General features: G+C 36.2%; 1 protein-coding gene across 1 annotated transcript; it reads right to left on the bottom strand.

Annotated features, from left to right (window-relative positions):
- Positions 1 to 3,282: 3,282 nt before the first annotated feature.
- On the bottom strand, positions 3,283 to 5,938 carry LOC149547299 (protein trichome birefringence-like 6). The gene is made up of 4 exons (XM_089791579.1): positions 5,422 to 5,938; positions 4,457 to 4,819; positions 4,156 to 4,314; positions 3,283 to 3,830 (listed from the first exon to the last, which is right to left on the bottom strand). The coding sequence occupies exons 1-4, from the start codon at positions 5,793 to 5,795 to the stop codon at positions 3,503 to 3,505; spliced, it is 1,224 nt and encodes a 407-aa protein (XP_089647705.1). The 5' UTR covers positions 5,796 to 5,938; the 3' UTR covers positions 3,283 to 3,502.
- Positions 5,939 to 19,075: the final 13,137 nt, after the last annotated feature.

The following is a 19,075-nucleotide window of genomic DNA, read 5'->3' as shown; positions in this document are numbered from 1 at the left end:
TGCAGACACAAGCAAGTATTCAAGGTGTTCTTCAAGCAAGCATTCTTCAAGTAGGCATTCTTGAAGCATTCAAGTCTAAGCATCTGCTTCTTGCATCAAGCTTCTTCCTTCAAGGTGGTAGAGGAGCTTGGCTCTAAGGAGAGGATCCATCATTCCAACCCATTCACATTCTTTCATAATTCATCCATGAAATTTCACATACATTTTCTTGCATGAGGTGTTGACTTATTTGATTTATTTATGGTTTCTTTGAGTTGAGGCTATTACACTTAGATACTTGATCATATATCAAAGTCAACTGAATATTTGAAGGTAATTATATCTTTCATTTGATATTATTTAGATCCACTACATGAAAGAATTCCTTTATCATTTACATTTCTCATTTATGATTACTTCCTTAACCTAGGGCTTGATCAAACCCCATCCAAAAAACCCTACTTTTCTATGTTGATTTGTAGGGTAGTAGCGAAAAGGATTATAAATTTGGAACCTACTATTTTGAAGCTTTCTAGAGTCGTCGAGTATAAATCTTTAGACAATATCAATGTGGTGGAAAGGCGCCCTTCAAAGTCGACGTAGACCTTCAATGTCCATTTCTAGGGAGATTTCTATATTTTATTCCTTTTGTTATTTTACTCTGAGATCTGCTATTGGAAGTTGAGAAACAATTCAAGTCTTTGAGTTTTGGAGTAGAAATATCTTTTCCTCTACACATTTCAAGGTTATTACTTTATGTCTTATTTTCCCTCTTAGCATATATTTACTTTTAGATCTCTATTGAGATATTTATGTGTATTTTTCACATCTTCTATTTACATTGCATGAAAGAAGATTTGCTAGCATACTTATATTGGCACCCCTTCATCCTCTTTAGGGTTTTTCTAATTAAATTTAGGGTGTATTGAGAGTTATTCTTGGAAGCCCCTCTTTCTCCTTTATTCAATGACTTAGGGAGGAGTGTTTAGCTTGCTTATTCTTGTTTGCATTGTTATCATTGGTGTCATTTCATCACCAAATAGTACTTATATTGTGTCATCTATTAAACTACTTTAGAGGCATGCTTTTATCATAGTAAAGGAGTATTTTTTGCTTCATGGGAGATACGATAGGGCTCATACTTATAACTTTGTGTTACTTAATCACTTTATATATAAAGAAAGGGTTTGTTTTCCTTTCTACATGTTTTTCTCTCTATCTCATAGTTTCAATGTTTTAAGGTCCAAACCAAACAAACCTATATTGCATGAGTGCCTTATGAGGATGATTAATAGTCATGTAGAAATATTTTTTCCTAGCCCTATTCTAAGGAAGATTTTGGAACATCGTTGTAAGATGAAAGGTGTGGGGAAAAATTGGGCAAAGTTAAAAGGACATTACGTAGATTAGAAATCGAATCTCCTACATCTTAAAAAAGGAATAAGGCTAAGGTTAGTTATGTGGAGCTTATCTCGAAACCAAAAGAAGAAAAAAATGTGTTTAGGGGGGAAGTGGAAAGTAGAGATGGTATAAAAAAATTCAAGGAAACTAAAAATTATGAATCAGTTGAAAGATGTTTTGGGGGAGACATTGTCCCTGATTACCCTCCCTCACTATGTTCAGTTCATAATGAGATAAGTTGTCTTACGACTACCAAACTACTTAGGAGAAAGTGGAAGAAGAAAGGCTCAAAGAAGCCATAAGACTTATTGACTATCATGAGTCCATTGAGCATGACTTAATTATGTTTCTGTAAGAAGCTAAAGGAAATGAGATTTAGGGCTAGAGTTAGAGTCAGAAACCTAATGAAAAAGTGGATAGGGCTTTCTAGGAGGAAAAGGAAACGAGAAAGGCTAGGATTCCAATATTGAATGCGGTTGATGAGAGGGAGTTTAATGTCAAGCTTATGGAGGAAGATATCAATTATTTTGTGGTTACCCAACCTTATATTATTTTGCAAATTGCAAAAATTGTCACATTCTACTCTCTCAGATAGATAAATGAACTTTCCACTTCTGTAAAATATGAAATTTAAAATTCAAAGCTCTAGAAGGAAAAATTGAGTAGTTGCAGAGTAGACAGGATGAGAAGAGGTTGAAGGAGAACAAGGTACAATAGAAGCATAACTTGGAGATGATGGAAGTGTTAAGAGGAAAATTGAAAATATGGAAAATGTGACCAAAGATGCTCTATCTAGATGCCATGTTTTGCTTGAAACTATCGTTGAGCGCATGAACAGAGTGCAAGGTATTTTGGATCAGGAAAAGGAGGCGAAGCTTGTGCTTGGTCTGGAGGATGATGAGAAGGAAGTAGAGGATGTTGGTCCTAACAAATTTACTTGATCAAACACCGAGAAGAAGCAAAAGAAAGGAAACCACATAGACAAAAAAGTATCAAAGAGATCATATAGAATATCAAAGCCATTCAAGAAGAGCTGGAAGACAAAGTGAAAGAGTTAGTCTATCTTTTCTCAATTGTATATTGTCTCTTTTTTATTTTCTCTAGTTAGTTTGTTAGTGTTTTAGTTTGTTATGGTTTTTTGTGCTGGCTTTTTGCCATGTAGTGCTAGTTTTGGTTGTGGGTGTGTTAATTGTTATGGCATTGTTTCATTTTGGGTTCTTCACATTTAAATCTTTCTTGAAATGTTTTGGGGTTCTGGGTCCCCTATAAAAAACCTATCTCATTTGTAATAAAAAACACTACATTTGCCTTTTTGTTTCGATGTTAAATGAGCATCTCCAAATATTGTTATAAAGCAATATATTACATAAAATGTGAACTAGGATGTTAGACAATAGTTAGTAAAAGTGAGTGGAAGATTTTGACTTTCAATTCAATTTTGAGATTTAGGAATTGTTGATGTACTTCTAGAATTGACTTTGGTCAAACCTTCCCATGGAGTATTTATCCATTCTTATTTATAAAGATAAATCCGAATTCTATAGATGAAAATGAAAATGTATAAAAAGCAAATAGAAGATATGTTATAATGAATAAAAATAACAAAATCAACAACTCCAATATTAAATATAAATTTGTATAGCCTCCGTCTGAATGAGACATAATCGTCCTTCTAGGGAGCTGCATGATGATATTTATAATTGATATTGTGGGTACTATTTTTCGTACTTGGCAGTTTGGCTTTCCCGTTTCGTGTTTACTCTTTCTTAATAAGACTGTAAAAGAAGTCCGAGCAACTTTAAGGAGGAATATTCCAAGCAAAAATGTCAGAAATAGAAGGTTTACTTGTGGAAGAAGGATGCCTTCAATTGACAAACCTACTTATTAAAATTAACTTAAGAATTGTACGCCATTAAAATATTAAAATTAACTTAAGAATTGTACGCCATTAAAATGTACATTTGACAGACATGAGGCCATGAATATTGCAGATTAGACTGCAGGGTACAATCCTTATTACAGTTGACAAAATAAAATAGCAAGCAGATTACCCTGTATATCTTAACATTGACAACTATAATTTCAATGTAAAAAATCCAATATAGAGCAGTATAATAGGATGCTAGATAATGAGAACAGATAGGAGATGGTTCCAAACATCTGGTAAGCCAGGGAGACACCAATGGCTGCAATCTGACTTTGAGTAATCAGATTCAGTTCTATTTTCGTCTCTTTTATTATACACAGATGTATGTGCATCCTTCCTATGCATTGACATCCATGTTATGTTTATCAGCTTCATTCTGTACTTCATTTCTTGGATGACATTCCCAACTGTGAATACTCTCTTCATGTCTGGATCTATTCTAACTTGTTCTTCGTCCAGCTTGGCTATAGGCTCTGTCTCTTTAAAACATCCTCCTCCTTCCCTTTTCCCCCACATCTTCCCACTGCAGTGCAAAGTTGAGGTATATTTTAGTATATAATAATTATCATAAAAACTGTTTAATGCCTAGCTGAGATTTTTTATCACAATGTACACATAGTTTGAAAGTAAATTTTTCAAACAGTATTTTCGATTACAATTTTATGATCTAATCATTCGAATGTAGAGAATACATTAATCTTCTTTATCACACTTATCCTAAGTATAGATTCTAAAATATACTACAAGATGGTTATACAATATAATTCTAATCCAAACTATCAGAGAATCATTGACATTTCATGTTATAGGACATGAAAAGGAGTAATTGAGAAACAAGTCAGCATTACTTGAAGTGCACTGGGGAGTAGGCTCGAAAAAAAACTTGGGTGTGTAATGGATCAATGTTGGTATCAACCCATCTAGCCCAGGTCCTCAATGCTTTTTCAAAAGCTACACTCTCCTCCATGTGTGGATGAACAAACCCACTTTCCTCGTAATAATTTCTCCTATGAAAGGCCCATAACATTATTAGTATACATTCTAAATGTGCTTAATTATGTACATCCTTTGAAAACCCTGCTCACCTAAATATTAACAAAGGAAGGCTCTCTATGATTTTATAACAGAGTTGAAATGAAGTGGTTTTACCCTGCTATAGGCAGTGGATGAGTCCACCAGTGGCCTGTGCTGAATACAAGTATATCTGCCGACTTCCATGCTGAGGCTGGATCATCTATGGTATCAATTTGCAAAGTCTCTTTATCAGAGGCTATGTGTTGCCTCACAAGGAATGGCGACCATGAAAGCTCTATGGAACAATTACAGGCCTCCAAGAGGTAACCGACAGTGCCTCCTTGATGAAAGGTGGTCACAGAGGAATGCCGTTTCCCATGACCATTACTCTGGGTGAGAAGGCAAACCATGGATTCCCACTGACTGTGACTCAGAGAGTCACCCACATAGACAAGTCTTTTGCCCCTCAGCCTTTGCAGCATGTCAGATGCATTGAACCTGCGTAAAGCACTAGTCAATCATTGTCTTGTAACATTTTAACCTTGATCTGTGTTAAGATAAAAAGCCCATAAAAAATACAATGATATTTAAATTTCTCAACTCTAGCCAATATGATAACCGCTTAGAAACAATCCTCTAAGAATCCATGTCTTGGTTTGGCTGTGATTGTTTTAAGACAATATCTTGATTTAATTAACCAGCTTGTTGTGATCCACCCATCGAAATTTCTTCCATTTTTTAACTGGGTAGTGCCTCCTACTAATATAAAGAGTAGTCGTATTCTCTTCTTGATCATGATAGATTATTTATCTGAAATGTAGAATACATTTCCGCACCTAATGTTATTGAGAGTCATACCAATCAGAAGATGTCACAAATAAATTAACAACCAAAACAATGAAGTCAGTTTTTTTGGTAGAAGTTTGTAACAAACGACCCACTGTTGATAAAACATTTATTTTCACCATCAAGACTTCAGATCATATGCTATATTTTGTATGTTACATTGAAATTGCTGAAATCACATTCCAATTGAAAGTTCGCTAAAAGAAAAACACAGCCAGATGCAATGTGAGTGAAGACATATATGGAAAAGCTACCTTGGAATATCACAGTCAAGGGGCTGCCATCGCCATTTGCTGTACTTAGAGTCCCCCCTGCCATTCTTCTGACAGTTAAAAGCCGAGCTAGAATATGGACAGTGATCTCCAGAATACAGATTGTAAGTTTCATCATAAACCCAACTACCCTTAAAAATGTCACAGTACTCCTGCGAAATTGTTAAATTCTCTGAATGCCCATTGCTCTTGTTGTTCTCAACAATTGAGAAAGCAAAACGGCCTAAAGACTGGTTGCCAACCAACCATAGCGGGCTACCAGAAGCCCACAAGAGTATTGCAGAGCAGAAGAAAGCAAGAATAATCACCCCAACCCTAACAATATCGTCCTTGTCACTGCTTTCATTGATGCCCATTGAGAAAAAGCTTTGCTTAGACAACAATGGCGGTCACTTCTCTAGCTCGTATATTCATTTTTTAGGATGCATGCTTGAACCTTTCATGACGAATGATCACACAGATATCATGAAACATATGCACTCAATTCTGTACATCTGTCTTTCGCTTTAGAGAAAAGTTACCGGAGAGTAAGAATATGATTTGTCAACCAAATGCTCATTATCGTGACTGGATAAGGAGCCCACAAACAGAGCTTTTGTCTAATTAGGCAAACCTTTTAGGAAACTTCATAAAATTTTATTGGTTCCATTAACGAATTTGACGCCTGTTTTGTTTAACTACTCCCACTATGGTACGGATAATGAGGAAATTCAGTCACTGAAAGCGAATGATATTATGACACAAGGGTACAAGCTTTGAGTTTGGTTTAAAACACCTAAACACTTTTGTCCTTTCTGTAGCTTAAATTTATGCGATGATAACGTGATTTTCAACGACCCCCGGGACTTCTTTGCAGATTCATGTGCTTCATATACAAACCCCAACAAATAATTTCTTTATTTCTGTCTTCTGTGGATTGTTTTTTCTAAGAATGTTTATACATAATCATAAAGTGGTTGGAGAAATTGAATATCGTATAAATTCGAGTTATTAAATGTTTATACATCTACTAAGTACAATCTATATAAAAACATTTATAACATTGCTTGATAGTTAATCAAACACTTTTATTGCTACAAGTTGTAATGGATCTATTAATATCATTAAAGTACATTTGCTTATGGGTATATTAATAGAGAAATTAGCTTTTATCATTTTTCATTTTGTATTAGTTTGATAGGTAAAATAAAAGTTCTCGTCGTTTTGGTTTCCTTAGTGTACTTAGAGCTTCCAAATCATAAGTTGGATTTTACCAAAAAAGATTTCCATCTTTGTGGTATTAATAGAGATCACAAAGTAGAGAGTGGTCACACTCACTCAAATTATACAAATACTTGTGGTAAAATGTTCCGGAACTCTTTGTAAAATTTCCCAATAGTCGTGCACAAATTAGTCAATCATCATTCAACAACCAAAAAAGCTCTAAAAAAGGGGTGAAAAATGACCGATTATTAATGCATGTGTGATTGACTATTAGTACACGTGCTTTCATATTTTGGAACTCTTTTAAGAATGACAATTGAGGGGTATCTATGACAAATTTATCAGGTTATTAGACCCTCCTTGGTTACTAGGTCTCTTCCCCTAAAAGAAATGTATAATTTGGACAGATTAAAATATAAGAATAACTAGCTATATATACCTCTATATATATTACGCCGAGAGTAATCGTTCTCGAGGTGCCTATTTTTATTTAATCCCAAAGTTATTTTAATCAAAGTTGGGATTAATGAAAATAAAAATAGGCGCCTCGAGAACGATTACTCTCGGCGTAATATATATAGAGGTATATATAGCTAGTGGCAGTCGCGACGCAATAGGAAAAATATTTACTTTTTATTTTTTATTTTGATAAGGTTACTATAAAATTGTTAATTAATTTTTAATTAGAGTTGTATGAAGTTACTATAAAATTATGCTTCAAAATATTTTTAAAAATTTAATATAAGGAGTTTAATATAGATTAAAAATATATTTTTTATTTTTGGGATATTGTAATGTAAAATGTTATAGTCATACATAGATATATAGCTAGGGACAAAGTTACCATTATAGTTAATGTTAACCTTAGGGATAGAATTAGGGTTAGGGTTAGCATTAGAGTTAGGGTTGGAGTTAGGGTTAGGGTTTGAGCTATGGTTAAGGTTAGGGATAGAGTTATGGTTATGGTTATTGTTAGAGTTATGGTTATGGTTTAGATTAGAGTTATGTTTATGGTTAAGGTTAGGGTTAATGTTATGGTCATGGTTAAGGTTAGGGTTAGAGTTATGGTTATGGTTATGATTAGGGTTAGTGTTAGGGTCATAGTAAGGCTAACGTTAGGGTTAGGGTTAAGGTTTGAGTCAAGGTTAAGGTTAGAGTTTAAAGGGTTAGGGTTTGAGTTAGGATCAAAATTAAGGTTAGGGTTAAGGTTAGAGTCCAATTATGGTAGAGTCAAATCCAAAGTTAGAGTTATGCTCATGGTTAAGGCTAGGGTTAGGCTTATGCTTATAGTTAGGGTTAGGGATAGGGTTAGAATCCAATTATGGTAGAGTTAGAATTAGGGTTAGAGTTAGGGGTAGAGTTATGCTTGTTAGGAACCTGTGTGTTCCTTCTGTTTATTTTGTTAGAGTAGAGTTGTTGGACGCATATGCTTTGTAAGTCGTCCCGTGAGTTTATTTTATTATCCCACATGCATAGGTAGTATTACTTTTCTAGATCGTACCCAGTATATAAGAATAGGTTGAGGCCCTTGATGGGTACGGACGAATTTATTGTATTGAGCTTGCTCAAAGGAGGTTACCCCCTCGAAGTGGCCTGCGATCAGTAGATTTATTTTGAGTTCTGCTATCACTTTGTATTCTGTTATTTCGAGCATTCTCACGATATTGCTATAAGGAGGTTCTTCTCATCTGGTATCAGAGCACTCTCTTGGGCTCGCTGGGTGGAAATTACATCAAATTTTTTTCTGTCGTGGCCTTCAGGTTCCTCTCACTTCTAATATCTCTTGTTATTGCAATAACTCTTTTCAGTTGTTCTGTCTGTGAGTGAATTTTTTTAAGTCGACTGCCAAAAAAAAAAAAAAAAAAAAAAAAAAACCTTGTTTTATGGTTGTTACGCGTACAGGAGCAAAAATCATGGAAGAGGAAATTGCATCCCTCAAAACCAGACTTCAAGATCTGGATGACAAAATTCTGGGTCTTAACTTTCAGCAGTCAGCCATGAGCCGAAACCATTCAGGAGATACTGGGTCCTCTTCTGGCAATTTCCGTGGACCAAAGCTTGATTTTCCACGCTTCGATGGTTCTGATCCGACTGGATGGATCTATAGGGCAGAGCAGTATTTCAGCTTGCATAATACTTTGGATAACCACAAAGTCTCCCTTGCATCTTTTCATTTGGAACATGAAGCTCTTCAATGGTTCCGTTGGTACATCAAGGCTAATGTAGGCCCAACGTGGAGCGAATTGTGCACCCTCATTTTGGAGCGCTTTGGCCCTAGTTCCTTTGATGATTTCACAGGAGCACTCACTAAACTGCGTCAAACAGGCACTGTAAGAGAATACCAGACAGAGTTTGAAAAATTAGCTAATCACACAGAGGGCTTGTCTGATGAATTCTTCCGTAGTTGTTTTGTCAGTGGTCTGAAGGATGCACTTCGATCAGAAGTCAAAATGTTTCGACCTACTACAATGATGGAAGCCCTTGGGTTGGCTAAGTTAGCGGAAGACAAGATTAGTGCTCTACAACGCTCCAGATCTAATTTTGTTCCATTCAGAAATACAGGTTCTCACAACCCTCCAGTCATACCAGCTCCCAGAACTACTCCGATCAAGCACTTGTCTGAAACAGAGATGCGAGTTAGGCGAGACAAAGGGCTTTGTTATAATTGTGATGAGAAATGGTCTCGGGGCCATAGATGTGTTCAGCAAAAGCTCTATCTCTTGGATGTGGATTCTCCACCGGAACTGGAAGAATATGTAGATGCTCAGGAAACAGTGGATGCTGAGGTTGAGCCTCACCAGCCTGAACCTCCTTCCCCAGAAGCTCCACCAGAGATATCTGTCCATGCTTTGGCAGGAGTCACTACTCCACAAACCATGCGGGTCCAGGGTTTCTTCAAGAAGATCCCTCTTACTATACTCATTGATTCTGGTAGCACTCATAACTTCATTGATCCACGCATAGCCAAACAGGCTGATTGCTTTATCCATCCCTGCTCTAGCTTTGAAGTCATGATTGCCAATGGGGGCACTTTACCTTGTAAAGGGAAATGTCGCAATGTGCGTCTCTCTATTGGAGATTATAACATGCGCTCTGACATGTTTGCCTTACCCTTAGGTGGCTGTGATGTGGTTTTGGGTGCCCAATGGTTACGCACTCTTGGCCCCATTCTCTGGGATTTTGCTGAACTTTGGATGCAGTTTTCAGCCGAGGGGCACCAACACACTTTGAAAGGCTTACAACCAGGGTCTCTCAGCATCATCAGTTCACACCGTATGGAAAAACTTCTTAAGAAGAATTCACATGGTGTCATCGCTCAGCTCCATTCCATTCAGATGCAGCCATCAGCAGTCTCTAGCACTCCTGCCGATCTCCAACACATTTTGGACAAGTATTCTGGTATATTTGCTGAACCTGTGGGATTACCTCCTTCTCGTCCAGAGGACCACCGTATTCAGCTCCTTCCTGGCAGTGTTCCGCCCAACATCAGGCCCTACCGCTACCCATTTCATCAGAAGACCGAAATCGAGATACTTGTCCGTGACTTACTGAAGCAAGGTATTATTCGCCCTAGTACCAGTTCCTTTTCTTCTCCAGTTCTGCTTGTTCGCAAAAAAGATGGGTCATGGCGACTCTGCATTGATTTCCGAGCACTTAATCATCTCACTATAAAGGACAAGTTTCCCATTCCAGTTGTTGATGAACTTCTTGATGAACTTCATGGGGCTCATTTTTTCTCCAAGTTAGATCTTCGTTCTGGGTATCATCAAATTCGGGTTAATGAGGAGGATATACCTAAAACTGCCTTCCGCACACATGATGGTCACTATGAATTTTTAGTCATGCCCTTTGGCCTCACGAATGCTCCTTCAACATTTCAGGCAGTGATGAATAACATATTTCGACCATACCTCCGGAAATTCATTCTGGTCTTCTTTGATGATATCCTCATATATAGCAAAACTTGGGCTGAGCATCTCCATCATCTGGAGCTTGTCTTGCAACTTCTCTCTGATCATCAACTCTGTGCAAAACTATCTAAATGTGTGTTTGGCCAGGAGGAAGTGGAGTATCTCGGGCATATTGTTGCACACCATGGAGTGCGGGTGGATCCTACAAAAATAGATGCCATGAAAACTTGGCCGCATCCTAAAACTCTCAAGAGCCTTCGGGGTTTTTTGGGGTTGACTAGCTACTACCGCAAGTTTGTCAAAGATTACGGGAAAATTGCAGCACCATTGACAGCTCTGTTAAAAAAGGATGCCTTCTCCTGGACCCCTGTTGCTGAGACTGCATTTGAACAACTGAAACAGGCTATGTGCAGTACACCTGTTCTCGCGATGCCAGATTTTTCCAAACCCTTCACTATTGAGAGTGATGCTTGCGGCAATGGATTGGGTGCTGTTCTCCTGCAAGATGACCATCCTATTGCGTTCACTAGCAAAGCCCTCTCTGGTAAGAATCTAGCCCTCTCTACTTATGAAAAAGAAATGATGGCTATTTTGCATGCTGTACAGAAGTGGCGGCCATACCTCTTAGGGAGTCATTTTTGCATCAGAACCGATCACCAAAGTCTGAAATACTTCCTGGAACAACGGGTATCCTCTCCTACACAACAGAAATGGGTCAGCAAACTCATGGGGTATGATTATGAGATCACCTACAAGAAGGGTAAGGAGAATATTGTGGCAGATGCTCTTTCTCGCACATTTGATAATCAAGCTTCCCTTTCCGCTATTTCTAAGCCCATTCCCAATTGGTTAGCGTCTGTTCAGCAGGGCTATGATAGTGACTCTTCTTTATCTCAAATCATTCACCAGCTAGCCAATAATCCTTCTGCTATACCACATTACTCTTGGGATGGTGCTTCTCTTCGATACAAGGGTCGGCTAGTGCTTCCTCAGAACCCAGCTCTACATCAGGCTATTTTTTATGAACTCCATGCTTCTCCTTCAGCAGGGCACTCAGGCTTCCTCAAAACTTATGAGCGAGCAAGGAGAAACTTCTTTTGGAAAGGAATGAAACAGACGATTCAACAGATGGTGGCTGAATGTGATACTTGCCAACGCCACAAGGGTGAAACGACCCTCCTTCCTGGCTTGCTCGAACCATTGCCCATCCCTACACGGATTGGGACTGATATTTCTATGGATTTCATTGAAGGGCTTCCTAAATCCGGTGGCAAGACAGTGATCTTGGTTGTGGTTGATCGTCTCTCGAAATATAGTCATTTTTGTGCCCTCAGCCACCCCTATACTGCCTCCTCTGTTGCACAAATCTTCATGGACCAGATATTTCGTCTTCATGGACTCCCTTCTTCCATTGTCTCTGATCGTGATGCAACTTTTACCAGTCATTTTTGGACTGAACTGTTTCAGAAAACTGGCACCAAACTGAAGATGAGTTCGGGCTATCACCCACAAACTGATGGTCAAACGGAAATTGTCAATAAATGCTTGGAAACTTATCTTCGTTGCTTCACTTCCGAACAGCAACATCAGTGGGCCAAGTGGCTCCCTTTAGCTGAATGGTGGTACAATACCTCTTACCACACTGCCTCTAAAATGACTCCATATGAAGCAGTCTATGGTCAGGCACCTCCAGTGCTCCTTCCCTACACTCCCAACAGCTCACCAGTCCAGGCAGTTGACATAGTTCTCCGCAGCAGGGATCAGATTCTTCGTACCTTACAGGATAATCTTCACATGGCCCGTAATCGGATGAAACAGCAAGCAGATCAACACCGTTTTGAGCGCTCATTTCAAGTTGGGGATATGGTTTTTCTTCGTCTACAGCCATACAAACAATCCTCCCTAAAGCTGAAAGGGCGTCATAAGCTGGCCCCAAAATTTTATGGGCCTTATCAGGTTCTGCAGAAGATTGGTTCAGTTGCTTATAAACTGGAACTTCCTCCTTCTTCCCGCATTCATCCAGTTTTTCATGTTTCTTGTCTAAAGAAAGTTCTGGGTACCACTGTCAGAGCACAAACTACTCTCCCTGAAATGGATACGGAAGGATCCATTATCCTGGAGCCGGTAGCAATCATTGACCAGCGCACTCGCCAGCTTCGCTCTCGCTCCATCTCTGAGGTCTTGATTCAGTGGCATGGCATGCAACCAGAGGATGCTACCTGGGAACCCCTTCTTCAGATTCAACAACAATTTCCACACCTTAAGCTTTGAGGACAAAGCTTTTTTCTAAGGGAGAGGGGATGTTAGGAACCTGTGTGTTCCTTCTGTTTATTTTGTTAGAGTAGAGTTGTTGGACGCATATGCTTTGTAAGTCGTCCCGTGAGTTTATTTTATTATCCCACATGCATAGGTAGTATTACTTTTCTAGATCGTACCCAGTATATAAGAATAGGTTGAGGCCCTTGATGGGTACGGACGAATTTATTGTATTGAGCTTGCTCAAAGGAGGTTACCCCCTCGAAGTGGCCTGCGATCAGTAGATTTATTTTGAGTTCTGCTATCACTTTGTATTCTGTTATTTCGAGCATTCTCACGATATTGCTATAAGGAGGTTCTTCTCAATGCTTATGGTTAATGTTAGGTTTAGAGTGATGCTCATGGTTAAGGTTAGGGTTAGAGTCATCATTATGGTTATGGTTAGGGTTATAGTGGGGATAGGGTTAGGGTTAGGGTTTGAGTCAAATATATCTTTTAATTTAATATAAGGAATTTAATTTAGATAAAAAATTTTTTTTGGGGTATTGTAATGTAAAATGTTATAGTCATACGTAGATATATGGTTAGGGACAAAGTTAACATTACAGTTAATGTTAACCTTAGGGATAGAATTAGGGTTAGGGTTGGAGTTAGGGTTAGGGTTTGAGCTATGGTTAAGGTCAAGGATAGAATTATGGTTATGGTTATCATTAGAGTTATGGTTAAGGTTCAGATTAGAGTTATGTTTATGGTTAAGGTTAGGGTTAGAGTTATGGTCATGGTTAGGGTTAGGGTTAGAGTTATGGTTATGGTTATGATTAGGGTTAGGGTTATAGTAAGGCTAGGGTTAGGGTTAGGGTTAAGGTTTGAATCAAGGTTAAGGTTAGAGTTAGGGTTAGGGTTAGTGTCCAATTATGGTAGAGTCAGATCTAGAGTTAGAGTTATGCTCATGGTTAAGGCTAGGGTTAGAGTTATGCTTATAGTTAGGGTTAGGGATAGGATTAGAGTCCAATTATGGTAGAGTCAGAATTAGGGTTAGAGTTAGGTGCAGAGTTATGTTTATGGTTAAGGTTAGGGTTAGAGTAATGCTCATGGTTAAGGTTAGGGTTACGGTTAAGGTTTGAGTCAAATATTATTTTAAATTTAATATAAGGAGTTTAATTTAGATAAAAATATATATTTTATTTTTGGGATATTGTAATGTAAAATGTTATAATCATACGTAGATATATGGTTAGGGACAAAGTTAGGGTAAGGGTTTGAGCTCGGGTTAAGGTTAGGGTTAGGGTTAGATTCTAATTATGGTAGAGTTAGATTTATGGTTAGAGTTAGGGGTAGGGTTAAGGTTAGTGTTAGGATTAGAATTAGGGTTAAGATTAGGATTAGAGTTAGGGTTAGCATTAGGGTTATAAATAGGGTTAGGTTTAGGGTTAGGGTAAGGTTCTGGGTTAGGGTTAGGGTTAGGGCTAGGGTCAGGTTTAGGGTTAGAGTATGAGTTAGGGTTAGATTTTGAGTTAGGGGTAGACAGAGCATTATAATTTGGGTTAGGATTAGGGTTAGGTTTAGGGTTTGAGTTTGAGTTATGGTTAGAGTTAGGGTTAGAGCTAGAGCTAGAGTTAGAGTTAGGGTTAGAATTAGGGTTAGGTTTCGGGTTTGAGTTACCAATAGAGTTAATTTTACAGTTGGGTTAATGTTAGAGTTAGGGTTAGGGTTAGAGTTTTGAGTCAAGGTTAGGATTAGAGTTAGGGTTAGGGTTAAAATTAAAATCCAATTATGGAAGAGTTAGATTTACAGTTAGAGTTATGGGTAGGGGTAGGGTTACGCTTACAGTTAGGGTTAGAGTTAGATTTAGGGTTAGGGTTAGGGTTAGGGTTAGGGTTAGGTTTATATTTAGAGTTAGGGTTATATATAGAGAGAGTTATATCAATGTTAAGGTTAGGGTAAGGGGATTGAGTCAGGGTTAAGGTTAGAGTTAGGGTTAGGGTTAGGGTTTCAGTCAGGATTAAAGTTAGGGTTAGGGTTAGAGTCTAATTATGGTAGAGTTAGATTTACAGAAAGAGTTAGATTTACAAAAAGAGTTAGATTTAGGGTTAGAGTTAGGGGTAGGGTTAGGGTTAGGGTTAGGGTTAGAGATAGGGGTAGACAAAGGGTTAGGCTTAGGCTTAGGGTTAGGGTTAGGGTCAAGGTTAGGGTTAGGTTAAGGGTTAGAATATGAGTTAGGGTTAGAGTTTGAGTTATAGTTAGGGCTATAGTTTGAGTTAGGGGTAGACAGAGTATTAGAATCCTAGGGGTTAGGTTTTGGGTTACGGTTATGGTTACGGTTAAGGTTAGAGTTAGGTTTAGGGTTACAGTTATAGTTAGGGTTAAAGTCCAATTATGGTAGAGTTAGATTCAGGGTTACAGTTAGTTGTAGGGATAGGGTTAAAATTATAGTTAGGGTTAGGGTTAGGGTTAGAGTTAGAGGAAGGGTTATATTTAGAAGTTTTCTTATGGTCACAGTTATAGTTAGGAGGGGAGTAAGGGTTGGGAGTTTAGATTATACTTATTATTATATAAGGTGCCCTATATAATAATATGTATATTCCCATGCTCATGGATAAGGTTAGGGAAAGAAGTAGGACCATGGTTATTAGTGTTACATTTAGAATTTCATTTAGGAGGGCATTGTGTGCTATTTTTTTCCCCTATTCAACCCATCACTAATGTCTGATCTGAGAGACCTTAAATGGGATAGGTTCTTTGCAGAGGGTTAACATTGCTAAAGTTGGCGACTAACATTTTGTGTTGGCTCGATTTCTTCATTGACCACGCAGGATCATTTTTTCTTGGTTAGGTTGATTCATGCTACGAGATTCGATAACTCTTATTTCTTCGTGAGCTATCTTCCCATCTTCCCAAAAGTACAAGATGTTGCCATGCATTCCCATTCTAACGTTTCTTTATACGCTATTGTCTTCGAAACACTCTAAAGCCTAGAATTGCACAAGATGTTGCCATGCATCTCCATTCTAATGCATCATCATGCTACATTGTTTCTTCAATTCTCTGAAGCCCAAAATTGCATCATGCTACCATACATTGCCTTTCCAACATTTCCTCACTCCACAATGCTTTCATGAGTCTTTGAGACCCAAAATTGTGCCACATGGAGGGGGTTCACACCTTTTTTGCTATCTAATTCGTTTGTTGAAAGGAATCTCTTCACTACATCTTAGTCATCCATTGGAAATAAAGCCAATCTTGATCGACGAATGTGACTTAATCCTTCATTGGGAGGAGTTTCCTCGTTGCATCTTAGTCATCCTTTTTGAGGGGAGAATCTACATCGACGGTTGCGACTTAATCCTTCATTGGTGAGGATTCACGATGCATCTATGCCGTCTATTTCGAGAGGAAGACCTTCATCGATGACCATCATTCATTTCTGGGGAAACCAAATTCCCCCTTGGGATCAACCTTGCATTTTTTGTGGGAGGTTAAGACATCATGTTATCTCTTTTCATAGTTTTTTGCTAGTGACATGAATGTCTTTCCTCTTCTTTCCATGAGTCTCCATTCTAGCACCTCCTTATGCTGCATTGTTTCTGCAATGCTCTAAAGCCCAAAATTGCGTCATGCTACTACATGTCACCTTTCTGACATTTCCTCACTTTGTAGTGCTTTCACGAGGCTCCAAGACCCAGAATTGTGCCATGTAGCGGGGGTCCCCACCTTTCGTGCTATGGTTACAATTTAGATTTTAGGGTTATGGTTAGAATCAAGGTCAATTCTAGAGTTTATAGAATATTTAGAGTTAAGATTAGGGATTAAATATACATGAGGGTTAGCATTGGGTTGTATGATAATTACAGTTAGGATTATAGTTAGATATATCATTTAGATTAGGTTTTAGTCAGGGTTTAATTAGACTTAAGATTAGGGTGAGGATCAAGGTGATGTCTATATTAGGGTTCATATCATGGTAGGATTGAAACTAATGTTAGGGTTAACATTGAAATTATGATTAGGGGTAAGGTGAAGATTTATATTTGGTCATGATTGTGGTTTGTGCTAGGATTAGGGTCTAAGCTATGATTAATTTTATGATTGTACCTTTAGGGTTAGGGTTTTGTTTAAGTTTATGATTATGGTTACAACTATGGTTTATGGTTCAAGTTTAAAGTTGGGAATGTGATTAGGATCAGGGATTAGTAAATTTTTGAAGAGTTCGGTTATAGGTTTACACCATGGTTAGGACCTTGGGACTGGATTTAGAGTTTAATATCATGGTTATCCCTATAGTTAGGTTTAGGATTTTGATCAATATTTTGGAGTTTGTTTTTACATTATGGTTAAGGGTTAGATTTTAGGGTTAGGACTATAACCAATATTAGTGTGTAGGTTTTTGGTTTAGATTATGGTTTGGGCTGAGATTTTCGTTATGATTAGAGTTTAGAATATCAATAGGGATATGTTTTAGTGCTATAATTATAGTTTAATGTTGGATTATAGTTAGATTGTACATCATTTTTGGGGCTAGGGCTAAGGTAGGGGTTGTTGTTAGGGTTAACTAAGGATGACAATTAGGATGGTTTATCTTTTCAAGTAGAAAAAAAAACTCATTTTGATTCAAAAACAAAGAAATTATACTTCGAAAATATTTTTCTATGTCATAATAGATTCATTTATTTTAATTATTGTATTAGTTAATTAGTTGTTTGATGTTTCAAAGTAAACATGGCTTATTTTATTTAAATTTAAATAATATTATTGTTTTGAATTGAATTTAGCTTAATTGTTAATGATCGTATTTATATTTCTAATATTAACTCCAATTTGATCAAAGACCAAATATATTTTTGGTATTTTTGTAAACGAACTTGCTTAACACTTCCCTATTTCAAAGTTAATAAAATATCATTTCTATTGTCTTAGATTTGAGAGTAAGTATATTAAATAAGTAATAATAAATGAACATTATGATTAATATATTTCTAAAATAAAAATATATTACTTAAAAACTTGTTTACTTTAAATGAATGAAGTACTCATTTACTTGTAAATTTTAAAAATAGAAATTAATCTACATATATATAAAATATTTATTCTTTTTCCTATTTGCATACAAATTAATTAAAATCTAAACTTTAAACTACATAAATATTTTTAAAATATATATCCATCAATAAATAGTTTAGAATAAAGTAAAATCTAAAAATTAGACACATATAGAATCTTTTTAATTTCTATATACATGTTTTTCTAATTTATTTCTACAAACATGCAACTGATATTTCTATTATCCATTTTTTTCCATTCTAAAAAAATCTAGATGTAAATAGAATTTTTTTAGATGCATGCAATCTTTCTAATTTTTTCTACATACATATATTAACATTTCTATTTTATATTTTGTTTTTACATTATGGTTATTTCAATCAAACTATGTAGATGTTAATAGAATTCTTTTCAAAAAAAATAATTTAAATTTAAATAATATTATTGTTTTGAACTGAATTTAGCTTAATTGTTAATGATCATATTTATATTTCTAATATTAACTCCAATTTGATGAAAGACCAAATATATTTTTGGTATTTTTGTAAACGAACTTGCTTAACACTTCCCTATTTCAAAGTTAATAAAATATCATTTCTATTGTCTTAGATTTGAGAGTAAGTATATTAAATAAGTAATAATAAATGAACATTATGATTAATATATTTCTAAAATAAAAATATATTACTTAAAAACTTGTTTACTTTAAATGAATAAAGTACTCATTTACTTGTAAATTTTAAAAATAGAAATTAATCTACATATATATAAAACATTTATTCTTTTTCCTATTTGCATACAAATTAATTAAAATCTAAACTTTAAACTACATAAATATTTTTAAAATATATATCCATCAATAATTAGTTTAGGATAAAGTAAAATCTAAAAATTAGACACATATAGAATCTTTTTAATTTCTAGATACATGTTTTTCTAATTTATTTCTACAAACATGCAACTGATATTTCTATTATCCATTTTTTTCCATTCTAAAAAAATCTAGATGTAAATAGATTTTTTTTAGATGCATGCAATCTTTGTAATTTTTTCTACATTAATATATTAACATTTCTATTTTATATTTTGTTTTTACATTATGGTTATTTCAATCAAAATATCTAGATGTAAATAGATTTCTTTTCAAAAAATCTAGATGTATATAGAATTCTTTTAATTTTTTACATACATAAAATCTTTCTAATTTTTTTCTACATACATAAAAGAAT

This window comes from Cupressus sempervirens, chromosome 7 (assembly GCF_028749045.1).
Source record: "Cupressus sempervirens isolate cs-2001-9-10 chromosome 7, ASM2874904v1, whole genome shotgun sequence".
Taxonomy (NCBI): domain Eukaryota; kingdom Viridiplantae; phylum Streptophyta; class Pinopsida; order Cupressales; family Cupressaceae; genus Cupressus; species Cupressus sempervirens.
Note: the sequence above shows the minus strand (reverse complement) of the source record. Positions and strands in the feature narration are given on the sequence as shown.